This window comes from Melanaphis sacchari, unplaced genomic scaffold (genome assembly GCF_002803265.2).
Source record: "Melanaphis sacchari strain LSU unplaced genomic scaffold, SCAv2.0 Contig23_pilon_pilon, whole genome shotgun sequence".
Classification (NCBI taxonomy): Eukaryota; Metazoa; Arthropoda; class Insecta; order Hemiptera; family Aphididae; genus Melanaphis; species Melanaphis sacchari.
In genome coordinates, this window is record NW_020271114.1 from 2393698 (window position 1) to 2415785 (window position 22088).

Genomic DNA, 22088 nt, shown 5'->3' on the forward strand with positions numbered 1-22088 from the left:
GAGGGACGACGACCCCTGCCGCCACTACCATCACCACAATATACAACCACGTGGATTAAGTATTATGTATACTTATATATATATATATATATACGATTGTACCTATATAATATAACTATAATATAATAATAATATATCATATTATGTGTTTTTGGCAGACAAAAGACCGAAAAAGGGGCGTCGTTCAAGGTGCAAAAATAACTTTATATATATAGTATAGCGTGCTGACGAGAAAAACGTAATGAAAATCCATTTTAAATTATCATGTATGTATGTATACAAATATTAAGCGCAAGTCGCGGTCATGCGACTAAATTAAATATTACTTATTATTCAATTATTTTACTTATATATTATTTCATGTTACGCTATAAGTCGGTTCAGCATGTCGTGCACGACCGTCAAAAACAAAAAAAATTCCGATCGGACGACGAACGACTGCAGCAACAGCGCGACCGTTCGCAGCGATGACCCGCGGGGGTCTCGGGACCCGTGACATAATAGGCTGTGGTTATTAGGCGTGCACGTCAGCCCGAGGATCGCATCATATACACTCTGTGTATAACCAATTACGAGGTTCGGGAGGCGTGTCGTGTCGTCGGCGGCGGAGGCCGTATTCTCTCTCTTTCAGTAGTGTATGTATATATATGTTACCCGCTCTCCCAGCCGTTCGTGTTTCCCTCTGGCTGATACCGCCGCCGCCAACGACGAAGACGGGGCATTAAAGTCTCCGACGTCATACAGTCCGCGTGTGCACGCTCTTCTTCGTATACGTATACGCGCGTAAATGTACCGCGATCGCATATCGTACCTAAGTATGCGATAATAATAGTAAAAAATAATAATAATATAAAATCAATTGTATGCGACGAGATTATTAACGTTACGATAGTGCGTTACGCCGGGCCGGTTTAAAAATAGCTCAGGATCATCGTTACGCCTAGACCATTATTACAACGCGTATAAAATAAATTTACTAATATTCATCAGATATTAACGGATCAGCTGCAGCTGCAGTCGTAAATTGTAATAATAATATGCATGCGCCGTGATTCCCGTCAATATATACGCGTTATCGTGCAAATAATATTTTGATTCGCCGAGTTTCGTGTCGTTAGATCGATGCCCGTCGTCGGTCGGTAACTGCGTCGCGGTGGCGCGCGAATTCCGTCGGCCTTCGGCGGGTGCGGGAAGCATGCTTAAGTGATAATAACGCCACAAAAACAGCGGATCGTGGCTATCGGTATACGGGACGGCCCCGGGGGCATGCCGCCGGTTTCATAGGGCTCCGCTGGCCCATTATGCGCACAGTCCAGACGGGTATCATCATCAAGGCGTTGTTTTGGAACATTTTGTTGGCCGTCAACTTCAGGTGAGCTATAATATTCTAAAAAATACCGTAGGTACACTGGACGATTTATAAGAGTACTATTGGCCAATGCCGTCACTTTCGTAGTTATAATATTATGTATTAAGTTGCGGCAAATAATAATAACAAAAATAAAGATTAACCGCACCAGCTAATAAAAAATGACAAATCAAACCACTTAATTAGAATTATAGATAGTATATAGGTTAGTTTTAATATATTATATATACATTATTTAGAATTCGTATTTAGCTTGTAAATTTATATGTAATGCATAATGTATGACTATCCCACAGGCTTATAAATTATAGTATTATATATCTGTATAAGACAATAGTCAAACATTATAATAGTTTAAATATAAGCGCGTATAACAACTATTACGTCTTAATAATGTTGCACTCTATATATGATTTGATTTGTGCTTACCCTGGAGGAGATTTTCGTTCATAAATATAAGAGTTATGTATACTTAAAGGTACACTGGTTTCTGTTATTAGAATTTATATTTTTATACAGTAGTCTTAATAATTATAGGAATAGTAACTTTAGTATACATTCACTGAACTTTAATCCTTATCGTGTATTAAATCCCCATCTAATAACTATAAACAATTTACTGACATAATTTCCAAGTATCCACATTTATTTTATATTTTAATTATTTATACCATATATTTAATTTTAACATTGAGTTTATATGTTATATAATTATACTGGAATCACTAAAGACTGTAGTCGAAACGAACAAAATTAGCATATATTTTTTATATTTACATAATACGTATAAGCTCCAAGTATAAGTTATTGTTCTATAGTCTACACAATGACACTAATCCTATATTTTATTTTAATCAATTTTACTGCTTATATTGTTAGTGCAAATAGACTCATAAATGTTGCTGAGTAAAACGGTGCGTTCTAAAAAATGCCACTGTATAATTTAATTCAAACAGAGCTTATAGGTAATCGCATTTTCCGGATTTTTGTTCTTCTTAAATCCAATTTATAAACCGAACCAATATATACATCCCCCTTTACCGCGTGATTAATGCGATAACCGTCCTACAGACCCCAAACCACGACGAATTACCCCGGAGGGCTTTCTGTTATTCGGTCTACACCAATGCGAGAGGTAGTGCGATGAACAAATATCTATAATGGACACTCTTGTGCTTATCGTGGAACATATTTCATATTTTTTTTAATCCACAGCGATGTAATAAAATAGGTTGAGTTATATCCATTCGTCGCTAAATCGAATAAAAATCGATCGTTTATCACATAGACTACAGACTATATTATTATTTATTTATAACAATTATAACACTCATATTATTATTGTTAGTGTAACTGTACATATTTATACATATGCATATAGATATATTTTATTTTATAATATGTGTGTAGTATACTAGTATGTCATCAACAAAAATTTGATAACAAACTATATTATTATTGAAATGCCAAACGAACTTAAACGTGGTATCAGTTCACACCGGCTCACGCCGTATACACAGTTAAATATTTATAATATTATTTTACAAGATTCCGTAATTAGGAATAATGGTTTTCACGTTTGCATAACATCTTACTGCCATTCATACCCGTTGTAAAATCGTGTGTCATACTTTAAAAATTTCGTTATTGGAAAAATAATAATGTGCTGTTGCAAAAATGTCGCACGTCAACAATATTTATTTTTATTACGTCCAAGATGAGCAAGTATAATCATTGTCCGCGCGCTGTGTCCAGGTAGACTACTGCAAGTGACAGTCCGCCGAATAATGCGCTGCACTGAACGCGTGTGGTGTGTGTGCACTTCTGCAACAGACGGGCCCTTGAGGCATTACGCGTACATCGCCTTCGCTGCACACTGCAACATTATAATAATATTACAACAACCAGTTGGAAATACCTTCGAAATACTCGGCCGATCGTAAATAATTACGCCATTTAAAGAAATTGAGAGAGAGAAAAGAAAAAGTCAAACGTTCGTAATGTATTTATCAGCGTTTCATTGTCAAAAAATCGATTATAAATCAAATTCGCTAAAAACCATTTCGCAAATCATATTACGAGTATATCTATACGTGACGTGTATGTATAGATACGTCCCGCGGCAATGGTAAGCGCGAAACTCTCGCAGTTATTTGTATATATATAATAAATATGTTATAATATACAGTTTTGAACAATACGTAATAAACATTCACCGAACGCCGCTCATATTATATTTATTACAATAATATGTACCTATAACTTAAACGTACCGGATGATCCATTTAACGTAAAACAATCATTATTTCTAAAAATATTAATATTTAAAAAAATATTTTTCTTTGATAGTTTTAAGACTTCGAGAAATAAAATTTTTCTAAACAGTTATATTTTTTGATCTTCTAATTTTTTAATGACAACAAGAATTTTTAATTCCGTATTTTAAAGTATAATATTTTTTAGTGTAGGGGAAAGCGGGGTAGTTTCATACGAGAGACAAAACCGTATAATAAGGTTTTTTGAACATTGGGTCAAGATAGAAAAAAAAAAAATGATGGACGTTTATTTATCCATGACTGTATGTTTATTATTATTGACAACTATTATTAACCTCATTTGTAAAAAATTCCCGCTCAAATTCTTAGGTTAGGTTAGATAATATTATAAAATATGTAAAATCACTATTTTTTTTTTTTCATTTATTACAATTAAATATTTTTACACTTCATTTTGTTTAATGTAAAAGAAAACGGTGTCAAATTACGAAGAAGTAAGTACTGATTATTTAATAATAAAATTTGGAGAAATATTGCTTATATTTTTTTATTCAATTGGTATTATTTGAAACATTGAAACCATTTAATGTGAGGCAAAAGCGTATGGTATACGGAATTCTCCGTCGTTTTAAACGTGGCTATATATTATTACGTGTTATAATTTACTTGATAACTTTAACGTAGATTTTATTTTATAAATATTTCATTAGGTAGAGTTATATTTATTTTATTATTACTATTTTATAATTTATATGAATATCAGAATATTCAAACATGTTTTGTAATTTTAAAAGTTTATGATGTAAGGTTAAACATTCTAAAAAACTACCATACAAAATGTTGTTAATTATAAAGCGAATATGACATGTGTATTAAAAAATGCAAAATGCTTTCTTAGTGACGTTCTCGGGGTTATTTACTGTGGAAGGGAATATTGAAATGTATTGAAAAGTGAGCCTATGGTTAATTAAAAAGTGATATCAAGGATTATTTAAGCTTTCTACAGTGATAATGAGTCAGAAAAATAAATATTTATTAACACTAAATACCAATTAAGTACAAAAATCGTTTTAAAAGTACCTAAAATAAATCTCTATTTCTTACCCCCTCTCCACTGTGTGAAAACGCCCATGACGCTTTAATGTAATAGATAAATATTCGATAAAAGATGAAATTATTAAAAATAATTTATGTTATTGAAACATTTTTTTTCAAGGGTATTGTGTATTATCGATATTATTTCTACTATTTTAAATCATTAAACTATCATACGATCTTATCTCAAGACTATTTGTAATATAATTACGCAATCCAATTTAAAATTTTATAAGTTCTTCAACGCTTAGAAATTAGTATAGTACTGTTCTGAACCACATTCCTCTACTATCATACATAATACTCGAATTTTGAACGAGTTTAGTTAATAAGTTATAAGTATTTAAAATGTAAATTATTAATAATAGAATTGTTGAGTGGTGAAAAGGTTGGTATTCTGTTCCGTGTTTTTTTTTTTTTTTTTGGTTTACGGTCATTGAGGTTTGAGACCATACCGCCAAACAAATTTCCATGTTACTAACTTAAATTACTTATTTTAACTAATCGATTAATTCTCCAAAATTTGATTTTTATACTTTTATATCGAAATATTCAGTGTATTATTCCTAAGAATATAAAATTAAAAATATATCTTGTCATTCTATTCTAAAAAGTAAAATTTAAAAAAAAAAGAAATTAAAACTATATAAATTATATAATTTATTCTTTTCTAAAAATGTTGTTTTGTAATGATTTACAGTTATGTAAATTAAATATTTTAAAATTTGTATTTAGTAGTTTCTGAAATAATGAATGTTTTTCGTTGAGTAAATCACCTAGTAACATTAAATATTTACCTGCGACTATATTATATGTATATATATATATATATTTGCACAGTTTAGTTAAATATTGACGTTCGATTTTCTCGTCGAATTGTTTCAATCTCTTGGCTCACACCAACGCGCGTTATTGTATATTATTTTTGTTGTCATAATTACTATTATTGTGATATTAAACGATAAGATTCGGTAAACTTGCCACACTTTAAATCTTATACGTTGTATTACTTATATGCATATACATGTCTATAATACTACGTAAGATACAGATTAATGATGATGCTGCAGGACTCCGGTAATATGCGTTTGACTTATCTGCGGCCTGTATGATGCAGGTACTTAAATAACGTATTGTATGCGCGTCTTCAGAATGTCCGTGAATGTCATATTATATGTGCACGATAATAATATTAATATTAAAGTGGCAGTAACTTATTATAATATTATTGTACACCACTGCATGCGTCTTATGTCTTTGCGATGTCCAATAATGTACGACGTCTGTCCGTCCGCAGACTATAAATGTTTTGTCAAAAGACTAAACTTCTTTTATTATATATTATACCATATATATCTACCTACGTGAAATCGATAGTAGTCGCGGTCGTTATTCGTTTATCGTAATGTGTACCTATAATCATATTTTTACGATTTATATTGAACAGATTTTATACATACAACACTAGCTATTACAGGCACCGTAAAAGGCTAATAATATATGTATCGCCGACAATATATATATATGGTATATAATAATGTTATGTTGATGTAGTGGCTGAGGTATAATTCTCAGAAAAGTTCAATAATATACTAAGTGATCTGTGTACGAGAATATTAAATTTTAAAACTGTAGTTGTATGGTATGAGTATATGATTTTCTTAAATGTAGTATTATTATTTTATTGTTTTCTTATGAAATCTGTGCATTATATAAGTGTGCAAAATAATTTGTTCGTTAAATATTGAACCGACAGAGGTGATTCGATTAATTATTAGTCATTGCTTATTACTATAAGTATAGGTTACGTAATTTACGCATTTTATCGAATCTAATAATAATTAAAAATATATATCCGAAATTTTAAAACAAGACTTGTATGATGGGACTTATTATTTTTAAGCTGTATACCGAATAACGTGTAAAGTTTCCACTGCATTTCTGTATGACTGTATATAGAAATCACGTCATAGTAAACATCCGATGTCAGCGTCATTAACGTATTTCGAAAACTCGTGGGTTGGACGACCATATAACTCTAAGCTCTACGTTTTGTTCGGTAAATTAGGTTTGTAATAACTAAAAATATATTATTATATATACGCGTGTATCCTGTGTATGTGTATGTGTATATGTATAAATATATTATATACACAACTTTTTTTTTGTTCTTAATGTTTAATGTATTCGCGATGTTAATTTAAGCGAGAACAGCTCGTAAACCTTCGCTAATAAATCAAGTTTTTATTCTTAAATGTGAAATGCATATTAAATACTAATTGAACCGAAATGATTTACTGAAAAATGATCATGCGCGATAGTTTTCCACATATCGTGACATCATTGCGTTGTCTTGTTATAGTGTTTCGTATCTTATTTTTATCAAGCCAGGATTTTGAAGGGAGGGGTATGGAGTGCCATAACCCCGCGCCCACGAGAAATAGGAGCTCAACTTGTTTAGTAAAATATCTAATATACTATGCATTTTTAATTATTAAATTATTACTTATTAGCACGATTATTTTTTTTATTGAAATTGAAAATTTATAATCTGATCAAAATAATTTTTTCATCTACTACCGTGATTATATTTTTACTATGCATATATATTATTTAGTATATCTATTAGCACACTATTATAGTTCCTATAATAACAGCTAATCGATATTACATAATATAGTCAATAATTTATATTGTAAGTAATAATCATTAGTCTTTCTCAAATCAACTAAAATTTACTATTGATTGTTACTTATTACTTAACCAGAATACGAAAAAAAAAAAAATGATTACTTTTTTTAAGTTATATTTTTCGTTTGTTATTTGGCAGCTGTAATGAATACGGTTAATGTATTTATAATGTATAATATATATTTTTTTAAAGATGTCCTATAAAAAATCTTGCTCCAGGGACAGATTTGTCTTTTTTGGGCTTAATTATAATTTTTAATTGAACAGATCTTCAGAGATTTTCATCATTATTATTTTTAAATGAATTCTGAATTTTATATTGCCATGACGTACTTATAAGTATATGCGCTGCAGTTTACATGTTCAACGACAAAACTATAATATAGGTTAGTACTTACGTCCGAAATATATTTATAGTCTATTAATGGTCCTACGCACTAGTCGTAATAAATACATTTTTAACGAGATTGACCGCTATTCAGAATAAAATTACAGGTTTTGAAAACTCATTCGAGTAATTCTCGCACTCATCTATATGTGACTATATTGGTGAACATAGTTTTTTTATTCGCACTTTTATTATTATACCTTAAAAAGTCATCGGACGGGTGATTTTTTTTCATGTTGGCTGGCTGTAAAATATGAGATCCAACACCATTAGTCGTATATGATATATTTATGTATATTATAGTCATAAAGATTTCTCAAGCATTCGCTGCGTGACGTGATATTTCACTTAACGCGACTAATGATGATGTGACAGTAATACTAAAATATATTATAATAATAGTATGCATGCGTAAAATATTATCTAATAATGGTTGCACGTAGTGGACAACTGACAGTGCATTAAGGTCACATCCCCCTTCTCACCCCTAACAACTTCACGAGAAGCTGGCAACATCTCACGCAGTCATGCAGCATATGTAATACATAATTTCGGAGATAATCATTAGTCATCGACTGTAAATAACAAAAACTGCGAAAACGACATGTTATATTATTATTTTTAACTTGTTTGTGTGTAAGGTTATAATTACTGTTATTATTTTTGTAATTATCTTTGTTTTTTCTTAATAATTCAATATAAAACGGATTGGATTTTCCTTATTTTTACGAGTAGGTTATTCGAACATCTGGTCCGAAAAAAAAGAACACTAAAACACTACGTACACTTCTAAGGGTGGAAAACGATATAATATATCTAAGGTAAATATGATACATATATACACACATACGTAAAGATATCGGATCATGTAAACGCATACGACCAGATGTTTTTGCAAGCGTATTATAAAAGACAATCTTCTTTTATGAAAGCTGGGCAATAAGGAATAATCGGCAAAACATTTCAAAGGGCGACTGTAGTAATATAGAACTATAACCTATAGATACAAATATATATATACCTAAAAGGATATATAATATTATTACATTATATGCCAGATATACCTATACAACTTTGTGCCTAGACCACAACGAATTGCGTGTAATATTCACTATACAGTGTTTAACACATGTAGGTATTATGGAACAGTTTCGGTTTCGATTTTTCGGTTTTGTTATTTCGATGAAAGATAATTTTTTTTTAAATACGGTGAGACCATGGTTACAACAGTATGTTACATTTGTTCATCGAAGCGTATTTTTTTATTTTTCTCAATGAATCTTTCATTATCATAAAAACACGTTACGGAAACTGGTTTTTAAAAATGTTCGATTAGCTACAAAAAAAGAGAAAAAATAGCAAGCGTTGGATATACCTACTGCCGACGATAGGAATCTGTAACATCCGCGGAATCAAATTTAAAATTCGATTTTAATCGCGCGTTGATAAACAAAATACAAACCCAATGTCTGATGCACGTCCGTCATAAAAAATATTATATCTGCACAATACGTATTATCTTATACTATATTTTATTGTGATTGTAACATCATTGATCGTTTCCTATACACGACGCGCGTAATAGGTATGGTATAGTCGTTTTGTATTTTGTTTTTTTTTGTGCTCTTTTTTGCGAGCCTTTCATAATAATAGACTCGTTGGCGTCGTTCTGGCTGCTCTCGTTAGTCGAACCGGTCAGTACTATATTATAAATATTATCGTATAATACTACCTATACATTATTATATTGTATTTCAATGGGCGGTGTATACAAACCACAGCAGCCGTTTCTATTGATATCGGTGGTCCCGTGGTGAAAAGACGAGAGATTACCAAATGTACAACATGCACTCGAGGATTACACACTTTCGAGTACAAAAAAAAAAAAAAGGAAAAACAACAACGACAACGACGACAACCGTCGCATGGGCTTTTGTGTAGCTGATTTCTCGTCCGATTTTTCAGCAAATCTGCTCCTCCTCCTCTCGCAGACGGTCTGTCTCCCAGCCACGAAACCCTCTGGGGGTGTGCGAAATGAACATTATTATATTTATTATACTATATACCTACCTTATTTATTATTGTACATATGGTTTTATTGTATTGAGCGTGTGTCTGACGAGACGCGGAAAGACACACGATCGGGCTCGGAACGGTGCTGGGGTTGAACTGGTGGGGAAGAGGGGGGTCAGAAAGCGGCAATAAACAGTAACGACAATATAATTAGAGTACGCTCGTGAATGGGATATTAGGAGGTCCGCGTCTCGGTTGGGTGCCGGAGATATATTCGTGCGGTGTGCGCGAACATATATGATATATATTGTAATATGTATATCGGTGCAGTATAGCGCCAGCGGGATACCATTTCGGTAGCCGGATAGCGTTACCGCGATCTACACCAGGTGACCAGGTGCAGCCTGTATAGCGTTATCCGACAATGTGTAGTCATCGTATATGTATAAAATTTATATAATCGGACAGCAACGACGATGCTGCGCAGTGTAATCGCCAAAGGGACAACTATATTAATATAATAATGTATAATAAATAATAATAATATATCTAACCAAATTATAATACATGCTCATTCAAATTTAGTGTTAAGAAATCTGAAGGGGGTTTAATAAAAATTGAATGTATTCTTCGCAAATTTTCTAATACAAAATGTCTACGATTCTGTATACTTACTTACTGTGTATCACGTACTGCAGTAGACTAGTGAGTAGTTGAGGAGTGTAATTTATAGGTTTTTTTTTCATTTGGTTTCAAATCAATAATTTATCATACATAAAGTACGAGGAAGATGTGAATATGTGATCTATATATTATATGCACGCACGTCCTCCTATAATAACTAATAAGTAAATACAACTATATAAGTCGAATTTTATCTGAGAAAACTGAAAAATGTAATAATTCTATTTATAAAATATCATTTTAAACGATCATTATATAAAGATGAAATATTAAAACATCAAAAAGAGACCACGCCATGCCGCCATACCAGAAATAACGAGTATAATCTCGTAAAATGAAAGTCTGGTTTTCTGTTGCCACGTGTAAAATATTTACCATTGAAAAAAAGCACTGTTTAAATGCATTTATTAGGTATAGTGAGTAAATAGAAAAAGCGTTTCAGTATTAGATAAATTTTGGACGATTTGGTAACAGTGTATTTTGATTTAATTTATTGTTAGAAAATCATATACATGAAACGCGAAGTAATGGTACAAATAATACATATGTACGATTGCGTATAGTAAATCTGTTAGTAATGAATTTCTCGTAGATTTCAAGAAATTTTGCTTGTAATTTTCAATAAAAAATGACAAAAATCAGTTCGTATGTTATTATTTTTCAATTATTCTTAAAATATTTAATATGAAAACATGTGGTATTATACTAATAGTATATCATATTAGATCGAAGCTATTAAATGCTATGTGTTAAATTCCATTACCATTGAACTAAAAATAAACAAATATTAATTGAAATAATATTTGAAGACTCGATAAAACCGTGTTGAATCTAACAGACCACAACAACAACTATAAAGAACGGAAACAAAGAACATATTTTTAACGGTTCAAATTATTATTAATCAAAAAGATCTCATTCATCTGTAGGATTATGGTCTCGAATGAATACGAGTGTTATTAACGTTTGATGATTCAATAATGTTTTAAGAACTTGGCGTTTTCAGTTGATTGATGTTCGTCCGTACTATGCTTAAACAGCCGTTTTACCATTATGTACAATGAACAGATATACTATATTAAGTGCTATTAACCTAAAGTATGTAATATGCTATATTTAATATATATATATATTCACATAATATGTGGAAACACTCCAAAATATTTTTATATAAAATAATAACTTAATGTTTCTATCAATTAAACGTTTTTATTGCACTTGCAAAAATAAAACCTAGTTAACAACTTACGTTGTTTTATACAAAATCGGTTTTACAGAATTTGTTTGTTTTACTGCGGACAGGTTTAATTGTAAATTCGTGAACATATAATAAATCAAAGTTAACTACAAATTTACTTATTTTAATTTCAAACGAAAAAAAATAAATAGCTTTTCGTGATGTTGGTATGTCCTGCAGGTATTTTTATTAATTCATAAAAGAGTATAATAGTTACTGCACGAATTATTATGAATCCAATCATTGTAATTACATTAACATTTTTAAGTTTTCGAAGTAATTTATTCATACAATTTTTGTCTGATCGGCTACTAACCGTTAGTATCAGAATCGTAAAATATTATTTCTATGTGCTGGATTCGTTTTAATCACTGAACCTCTCTGAATTCCGTATTAAATCGATTAACTTAATTTCCGAACTATTATTCGTATTAGGATTTGTTAATTATTATTAATATACGTACATGCGTATATAACTACTAGAAATTATGCTAAACGTGTTTTGCAAGATTAAAAAAGAAAATCTAACCAATAATTATGCCGCATCTTTTATAAAATATAAAATAAAATGTAATATTTAATAATGGAATGCACACATTACTTTTTAATATGTATAGGTAACTTTCGTTAACTATTAACGTCAGTGTTCGTCATTATTAAGACTCGGGTTTTGTAGCAAATGCTTCTTTTGAGGGGAGTGTAATAAAAAAATAATTATTATATATAAATACGTTTTGAATCGTTCTGATTTCAATGAAGGAAACTTTTTTTGCTTTTTTCAACAAAACCTGCATTTTTTTGCCTTTTCCCTTATTTGTTTCTTTTTTTTTAATTTTTACTTATTTTTCTTGAAAATGTAACTTATTTATAAGTTATAGACTAAAAATACTATATTATTATTGCCAGAAATTATGAAATCGGTGAAAAAACTAGTAATAAATGGATGACTGATAAAATAACTATCGTTATTGTGCCGAAATTGTATAGTTTTAAAATTATCTGAATTATATCTGCGTATTTTTATAGCACATTCTAATACTTTAGTTGACCGGTAAATATCAATTAGTGAGATATAGTTTTCTAAATAATTTTTAATAATCGTTATCAACACCCAATAAGATGAGTTTTAATAAAAGTAACTTGACCAAATATATGGTCGTAAATTCTTTTTTTAATATTTAATTTTATGTGTAATTTAAATTTGTTTTTTTAGAATTAAATTTAATAAATGCTTTTTTTTGCATTTTTTGGCTACTTAAAATGCTTTTTCAAGGATTTATTTTGCTACAAAATCCAAGACCTAGTCATTGTTATGGCTTTTGTTTATTTCATACTTGTCATATTTTACTGTTTACCCGACTACGCTGCGATTGATTATTTGAGTTATAAATGTTGCGTTATTTCAGATCACTGTAGCGTGCATAGTTTCCGAGAACTTATATAATATGAAAATAAACATAATACATACGTATATACTTGATATACTATTATATTTACTATATAAGAGTAATTGATCAAAAAAATGCGTATATCTAAAACGATGTTGTATGAACTTTAAAACTAATGGTATTTGGCAGTTTTAGTGAATAATTATTGTACTATTATAATGTTTGGTCATTGTACTTGCATAAATGTTGAACGAATTAAGACGTAAGAAAGAAACCGGGCGTGGGAAGATTTGTATAATCGTATAGTTGTGGTCTGTGGGGTACATTTATGGACGCAGTCGAAATCGGCCCTAACAGCATTTCGGTAACATCAAAAGGCTTGCCTCGTGGTATATCTTGACTGAACACGCGATACGTATAATATGAGCAAATATAGTGAATAATGAGTATAGGTGGGCATAAACTCTATGCAGTGTCACCAAACAGACAAACCATTTACGCGCGGTTGTTGTATATATTATAACGATCTCCATTACCGCCGCAGCATCTTTCGGGCGCCCGACATGTATAAACATCATAATATTATAGCTGGTATCAAGGAACCGTCACCGTATACCTGGTCGTATGTTATACGTGATTTTTATTTTTACTTAATTTGTCCGCGTGTGTGTGAGTGATGTGTATGTGTGCACTGCACAGTGCCCCCCGGAGAATATTTCAGCTCATTTCACACGCGACTCACGTTTTTGAACTCGTTATAAATTATATCCTATACCACGAATATAATATACAGTCTCTCTAATAAACAATCATAATACTTGGAGCCCATCAACCGAGTACCTACCCGCCAGTGTAGCTATCAGTCACATCAAACAGGTTCTAAATCAAATTTCCTTCTTGGTTCCAAACCCAAGCCGCAGTGGCAAGACGTAGTCGCTGTTGTTGTTATTATTATTATTATTATTCGATATGAACGTGGTTTTTTCTTTTCATAATATAATATAATTAATATATATATATAAATGTATGTGTGTGTGACTATATCGTTGTCGACCCTTGTCGTGCATGGGTACACCTTCACACGGGTGATACGCTAATGGACGTTATTATTATATATTTTACTGTACTAAAGCTACCATCACTGTATACTGTTTTTATACATTTATATATTATATATACGTATATGAAGCATTTGTACATACATAATGAGAGCTAATCGTCCTTGTCAACGAAAAAAAATTAATAATAAAACAACACAAATTCAAATTCGTAGGTCACGCGTGACATCGTGCCACTGTCACCACTGTCGGCCGCGGTGTCGCGCGTGGGCTGCAGTGCGCCCGGCCGTCGGCAAATCGTATATTAATTGAAAAACGATAAATGGAAAACCGACATAATAATATATTATTGTTATTTGTGTTAGATAGGACCGGATTTGTTTCGTAAACACATACCAGTATAATATGTATAAGATTTACACGTACCGTAATTGTTGTTTTAATCGTATGCGCGTTCACTTACTGTTCGATATGCATAACAAGTTTCGGTAGCAGACGTGACCGATTTATCTGTCGGAATAGTATAATTATTGCCTTCGTGTGTGTGTGTGGCCTTTTAATAAGTGCTTAATGCGTACCTTTTTTACTCAGGAATCGCACGGGTACATACCTACATAATAATATCGTATATGTGTAATGTAATATACTATACTTGATGATCAGTTTTTATGGTCTGGAAAATTTATTAGGTATATGAACTAAATGGGTCAATAATAAATAATTATAAATCGATTGCATGGTTAAATCATATTGAGTGAAACTAGTACCTATGTTTTGTTGATGATTAATGATGAAATAAATACCTATATGATATATTATTAATATATTACTGATTCAGGGCCGGATTGGGTAGTCTTGGCTCTTCGAGAAATATTTTTCTGTCGACTCACAATTTAGTATAAAAGCCCACATTAATATTCAATAGTAATAATTACATTTCAAATTTGTTGACGGAATAAGGCATCATCTTACCTATAAGCTACACCCTCCACAAGAAAAAAAAATCAGCGCATTTAAAGAAAACTTCTAGTTAACCCCCGTAGGTTTGATTAGAAACTTAAAGCACCCTTCAAGATTTTTTCGAATACACGGCTGGCCAATCCGGGCTGTACTGATATTATTGGCAAAATTTCCAGTCTATCTATATTGATAAATAATAATTTGCATGTTGAAATCACTTGCCGGTTGTGTCGTGTGTGCAGTCGTCGGTATATTGTATTTCTGCAGAAATTATACTGCCGCGCGAGCGTTAATCGGACTATCTTTATTATTATTACTACCTATTTTATAATGAATTAATAATGAGTAATAATTAATCGATGAAAAACGGTTTTGCATTATAATGTTTGTATTTATAACTATATGTAATAGGGAATGGCCGTAGTATACGCAGTGGGAGATACTTGCTCATAATACCACTATACACCAGTAGGTACTATAGGTACCTATTATATATATTATAATATTATAGTATTGAAGGAAACGAATAATATGGATGTCATGGTTTCTAGATCATGCGAACAAAATTTGTTTTATTCGTTTTGATTGGTTTGAAGGTAGGTAAAGGGTGTGTATTTGATAAAAAAAAAAAAGTATCGATTTATTGTCGTTCTTTAACCATAATATAATATTCATGTTATATACAATATACTTCTAATTACTATAAAATATGGTATTAAATACTCATACTATTTAGACATTATATTATATTGTTTATTTACCTAACCTGGCGGTGATAAATGTTTTAATATTTTTAAATTTTAACATAAAAATAAATATATATAATAAGACAGTAATTTTATAATAGAATTATAGAAGATCAGTAAAATAATATAAAAATAAATTAAAAACAATTTTAAACAAAGTCATATTACGATGAAGATATTATGTGAGATAGTTTTTGTGAGTAGGTACCTACTGTTTTTATGTTAAATGATACTCATATAATACTATATACCATGGATTAATTTAGCATTGTATTTTCCTGAAACTATCAATTATATTTCAAAAATAGCCTTGTAGAAAATGTATACCTATTGTTTCACAATTTTTTGTCAATTCACTGTAAATCACTCATCGGGTGAATTTCATAGATTAGAATCGATTCATAATATAAATATTAAGAGGAATATTGAAACTTGAATACCTATCTATTGAATGCATGACAATATATATTGTTACACATAAAATAAATTCGTCTAAGATCTAGATGGGTAAATATAATATTAAATTAAGTATATACAACTGCTATAGATTTTTTTTTATATTTACCTACTCATCGAATTAAATGTATGCAAGGCCGTTTAGTAGAATAGTAAATTCCATTCATGACTTAAAAGTATATATAATTTAAGGATTAACCTGTTTTGTCATATATTTTTTAGATTAATTAATTGGGAAGTAATCAAACTACTTATCGAATATTGCGGCGAATTGTTTATGAATTATAATGATTTTCATGGGAATTTATATATTTATATATAGTAGTAGAATTCAGAATCAATTAACTGCAGACACGGTATAATAATAATTATAATAATAATACCCATATAAGATTTTTTAATAATAATATAACTTAATATCGAATATCTTATCGCTATGTAGTAGGTATTCTATTTTACATGCACATACTATTATCGTTAAACCAAAAAAATCAACAATGTATTAAATTGTTGTATTTTAAAACCTTTTACCCTTGTTGTTAAATTAAAAGTACTTGAAAAATTTAAACAATAAAAAAAAATTATGCTATAAAAAATGTTGTTTGGTAATGAAATACCAAATATAAAGGCAATAACTCAAATTTAATTGCTAAAAAATTATACACACCAAACAGAGTCTATGGTATTTGATGCCATTGTCTCTCATGTAGCCGTATATAAGAATTTCGTTATGAGTTCCATACATTTTTTGTTAATGAAGCGCATCAATCTTTGAAGGAAGGTCAATGAATATATTTTTCTTTTCTTTTCTCATTTACTCTGAAGAATCGTAAACATTTTTAGTAGAGTATCACTATAATCCGATCTACGCGTATAACATATTATTAGCCATTCCAGATGCTATTGAATCAATAATAATATTACAAAATACAAAACCTAGGATTTACGTATGGGGGTGTAGAGGGGATTGTTTATATCCAAGAAAAAAACTTTACAATTTTATCTTAACTCTTCAGTGTTTTAGTTTTTTAGTGTTATAGATTTAGAGCATAGTTAAAATTTTAATAGTACTTCAATAAAAATAATTGGTGAGTATGTTACGAAGTATTTGTTTTTTTTTACCGTGGCTTTTTTTCTATTTATCGGATATACACTAGCGTTAATGATTTTCATTATTAAAATTATTATTGCGGTAATTTACTATGAATATATATTTGATCCCGTATTGGTATATACATTGTATATATGTATAATACAATTCTGTAAACACTTGCACGACAAAGGGTATTGTAAATAATGCAGTGATTATATCAATGATAAAAAATCTTATATCTACCTAGTATCTACCTATATCTACTATATTATAATAAAATACAATATATTTTATAATATCGATACTTGATCGGTACACATACGGCATATTCATAGTGCATATTATTTCGAACATTATAATGTTATGTACAAAACATTTATGGTACAGTGCGGATATTATACATAATACAATAATATAAAGTCTATTATATATATGGAAATGTGGAAAGTTTTCAATGATATCAAATAAACGTCATAAACTTAGGTTGTAATAGTAATATGTGATAAACCGTATACAATAATTTATATTATTATATACTACTCATGCAGCGTATCTTTTTTGACTATGAAAATGCCATCGAAAAAAATTCAGTGTGACTTGTAAAAACTTATGGGTTGTATAGGCGTCACAATATATACACAGTTTTTGAGGGATTTGATGATAATGAATTTTAACAATTTACATATTTTATTTTTATAGACACTGCAGTTAAAGGAATTTGCATATGTATCTGGATCCGTATCGTTTCAACTGATCTATATGGTTGTAGGTTTATTGATAATTTACTTGAAATTATAAATTTGTATAAAGTATTATTCTGTTTTCATCCATGTATACATATCTAATATCTATATGTGGTTTAAATAATTATCCGACTTTTGCAAAAGGAAACCTATAAGTGTTAAATTATATAATTCAAAGAACAACACGTTCCAAAATATTTTTGAGCATAAACAAAGGATTTGAATAAATTATATTATATTAAGTAAACTGACTTAGTATTATTAAGTGGAATTATAATTGCATCACTCCCAAGCACTTAAATAACTAGTATTATTATTTTCAGTAAGTTATTCGTCTACAAGTATACATTATAATTTATAACTTATAAGAAGGTAAAGTGTTTTGCTTAAAAATAAAAATAAATGCGTAGTAAGTTTGTCAATAAACATAAAATACTTAAAAACATAAAGAGAATATAAAACTTTGAATTTCAAATGAAGAATTTGAGAAAATGTGAGTGAAAAAAATTAATGAGGCTTGTTGTTTAAATGATCACTCTGTATGTGTACGCGTAAATACTATACTATTATACATATTATTATAATAAATGCGGGTACCTCGCCTTACACTTGGCTGTAGGAGTTTGAAACTTAAAATCTTCGTGGTTTGCTAATGTGCATGTATGGTTGAAAGTTATACAGAATTAATTAACAAAATAAAATTTCTTGTCCTAGTTTTCGTCACATAGACATACACAAACACACATTACTAAAGAATTCGTGTACTGAAGTGCCTATCTATTACAACGACGCGAAACATAATAATAATAATAATAATAATAATATTATGTATTATCGTATTAACTACGTTTAAGAGTTACAAACTTATGATAAACTTAGGTAAACCGTTTTCCTTTTGTTCGCAGATGTAATCATTTTTGTTTTTTTTTTGCCACAAAGATTTCAGACCCTACAATAACTAGATAAAGTAAAGAGACGAATTTTTATATTTGAATAAGCATATGTACGCGTAAATGCAGCAAGAGACTTTTTCCTCTGATATCAAAAATTGAAAAAATAATTTTGTCCTTCGTTGAAATTTTTTCCGCTAATTAAGACTCACCGGCGTGTAACAGATATTTTAATAATAATAATACCGCATGGCAGTTGTGACTATCTCGTTATTTATGACTCAAATCATCTGGAAGCCGCGAGAGATTAAGTTGTGCTCGGCGGTCGACCGCCTTCTGATTAATCAGTAAATGCGTTAGACGCAGTTCGCAAAACGTTCGATGATTTATTAACGACTAAGCTATATCGTATGTATAATACGTATTGTTTATCAATTTCTGACGAATTTTATCGGTTGAAATTATTAGTCTGTGTTATAGTAGTGTCACGACTATCTATTACAATACATATAATGCCATCGATAAAAAATTACATAGATTGTATAGGTATCTATTATATCATATACCTACAGATATACTGATTGCTATAAGCGATTTAAAATAACTGCGCTCATTTTGATTAATATTGTGTTACCTAGCATACTATATGAGTGAGTTGTTGGAAAATAATATTATTTAGCTATAATATTATAAAAAATAGTTATTCTAGTTTCTAGGCATGATTTTATGAATTTAGCAAATATATAGGTAGGTACTTTATTTGTGGATTAAAGAACTTAACGCGTATCAGTTAATACATCGCAAAATATTCTATACGAGTTTACTATATTTATGTTTCCCCCTTATTTATTTATTATATTGTATCTTTAAATATATAAGTGTGAAAATAGAAATTTTTTCATGTATGTTCTATGAAACTAATAATCTAATTATCTTGATTTAAAAAAAAAAAAAATGAAAAAGTACACTGTGAAACATATTTTAAGCCTATTTTTGATTGTATAAACTGATGAAAAATCAAGTTATTCATTTTTTAAATAATCAGCAAATACACACATAAGAATTTTTTTTCATCCTTGTTACCAATTATTAGTTATTACTTATTATTATAAATTAGTATTATAATGAATAGTTGATGTAGTTTGATGGTCTAAAACTTTTTCGTTGTTTTTGGTTCTCACTATTAAAACTTTATGAGTTGTTGGTTTTTGGTACAGAACGAAAAAGAAATCAAATTTAGATCGTTTAATAAAAAAAAATAAAAATATTTAAAAAAGAACAGTATCACATTTTGAATTTAAGATGGCATTCCATATTATTTTAATATTAATACAATTATTAAGTAATGCACATTAATATACATATACGATATACCTAATCTTACTATAATTATATTATGTAATATAATATAGACTGCATTTTCAGAAAAATAGTCTTTTCGAGGTCTGAGTAATGAACTTATAATTTTTAAGTATACAGTTCTCATGATTTTAATAGTAATCGAGGTGGATTCAATTATTCTAGAATTGTAAAAAGTAAGAAGTGTATAGGTAATATGCTTGCGATATTGTTCTGCGTAGTAGAAAAACAATAAAACAAAATATCTACGATGCAAACCAAAAACTTTTAGTGGTTTTCTTAAACATAACCGTATTGAGTGTTATTAGTACCTATATTAAAAACATACGTGCAGTCTTAAAGTTATACATATACATCAAGGAATTTAATGAAAGTATAAATAAAAAAGAATAATTTATTTTTAGACATATATATTATATACATATAATAGGTAATAGGTAATAGGTGGCTGCAAAGAAGTATAAAATCTGGACAAAATTATCAAGGTACTGTGATACCTTAATAATACATATTGCTCACACATATCTAAGTATGAAGTCCATTTATACGAGTATTATTTATTTGTATGGTGTATGATATTTTGTACTGCATCTCTTGTGAGATAATATTATTATAAAATTTCGGCCGTTTGTACTGGAATATTAATCGATCTACATTCTACAGGAATTCGATTTCGAGCCCGACGAAAGCGGCGTATACCTAAATCGGTCTACGACATCATTCGGACATAACAATTAATAATGACGATATAAGCGTTTGTTTTTTTTTTTTTTAAGGAGAACCGCTAGTGGCACTATTCCGGCACTGTTTGTAATATATTATTATTATTATGTGATATTATTGTAAAAAGGTGCGCGCCGCTGTTTCTCTACGTCAATTAGCGACGGACGTCCTCGTCGTCGTCGCGGTCGTGTTCATACGCCCACCGGTGGTCACGAATGATTCCCACAAAACTAGCTATGGCGCTTGAGGTTTTTATTCGTCTTTTTTCTCTCTCGTTTTATTACCGCACGATATCTCGCGGATGACAAAATTTGTATATATAGTAATTGCTAGACGTCATATTATTACATGTACCTATATACTGTACATAGGTATGTCGTCGCCCGGTCGCCATATTATAATACATGATATTATGTGTGCGCGTATACTCTAGAGAGCCCAACAATTGCACCGCTGCACACTGCAACCTCCTCGAAAATATAATTTAACTGAAAAAATATAATAATAATAATACTTTTAAGACCAGCCGACCGACAGACCGTTTCTATTTCAGATTCACTTGGTGATAAAAACAAATAAATAAATGTGAACGGCGGCTATAACAATTATATTGTACATCACAACGAAATAAGTACTGCCTCCGCCATATCATGACGAATCTCACTATATAGATTATTGCGGTCAACGATCAAAATGACGTCTGTATGGTGTTTGCTGATGCGAGAATAAATGGCAAAACTATTAGTTATTAGTAATTAGATAAGTAGGTACTAGGTACATACCTAGGTATTATATTCTTGTATTATTGTCTTTGTGTATTATTCACAAATTAGAAGTTGAACTAAGGTCGAGCTTGTTTGTGCGCGTAAAACCAGTATTAGATATTGTATGATATTGATATACTATAATTATTATATTA

At 30.0% G+C, this 22088-nt stretch overlaps 1 protein-coding gene across 1 annotated transcript in view; it reads left to right on the forward strand.

Moving 5' to 3' along the window:
• The first annotated feature begins 713 nt into the window (after nucleotides 1-713).
• Nucleotides 714-22088, forward strand: part of LOC112594572 (protein Wnt-2) — a 62908-nt gene continuing 41533 nt past the window's right edge. Inside the window, exon 1 of the mRNA XM_025339418.1 lies at nucleotides 714-1372. Coding sequence (XP_025195203.1) covers nucleotides 1302-1372 — 71 coding nt within the window. The 5' untranslated portion in view covers nucleotides 714-1301. The remainder of the gene's footprint in view (nucleotides 1373-22088) is intronic.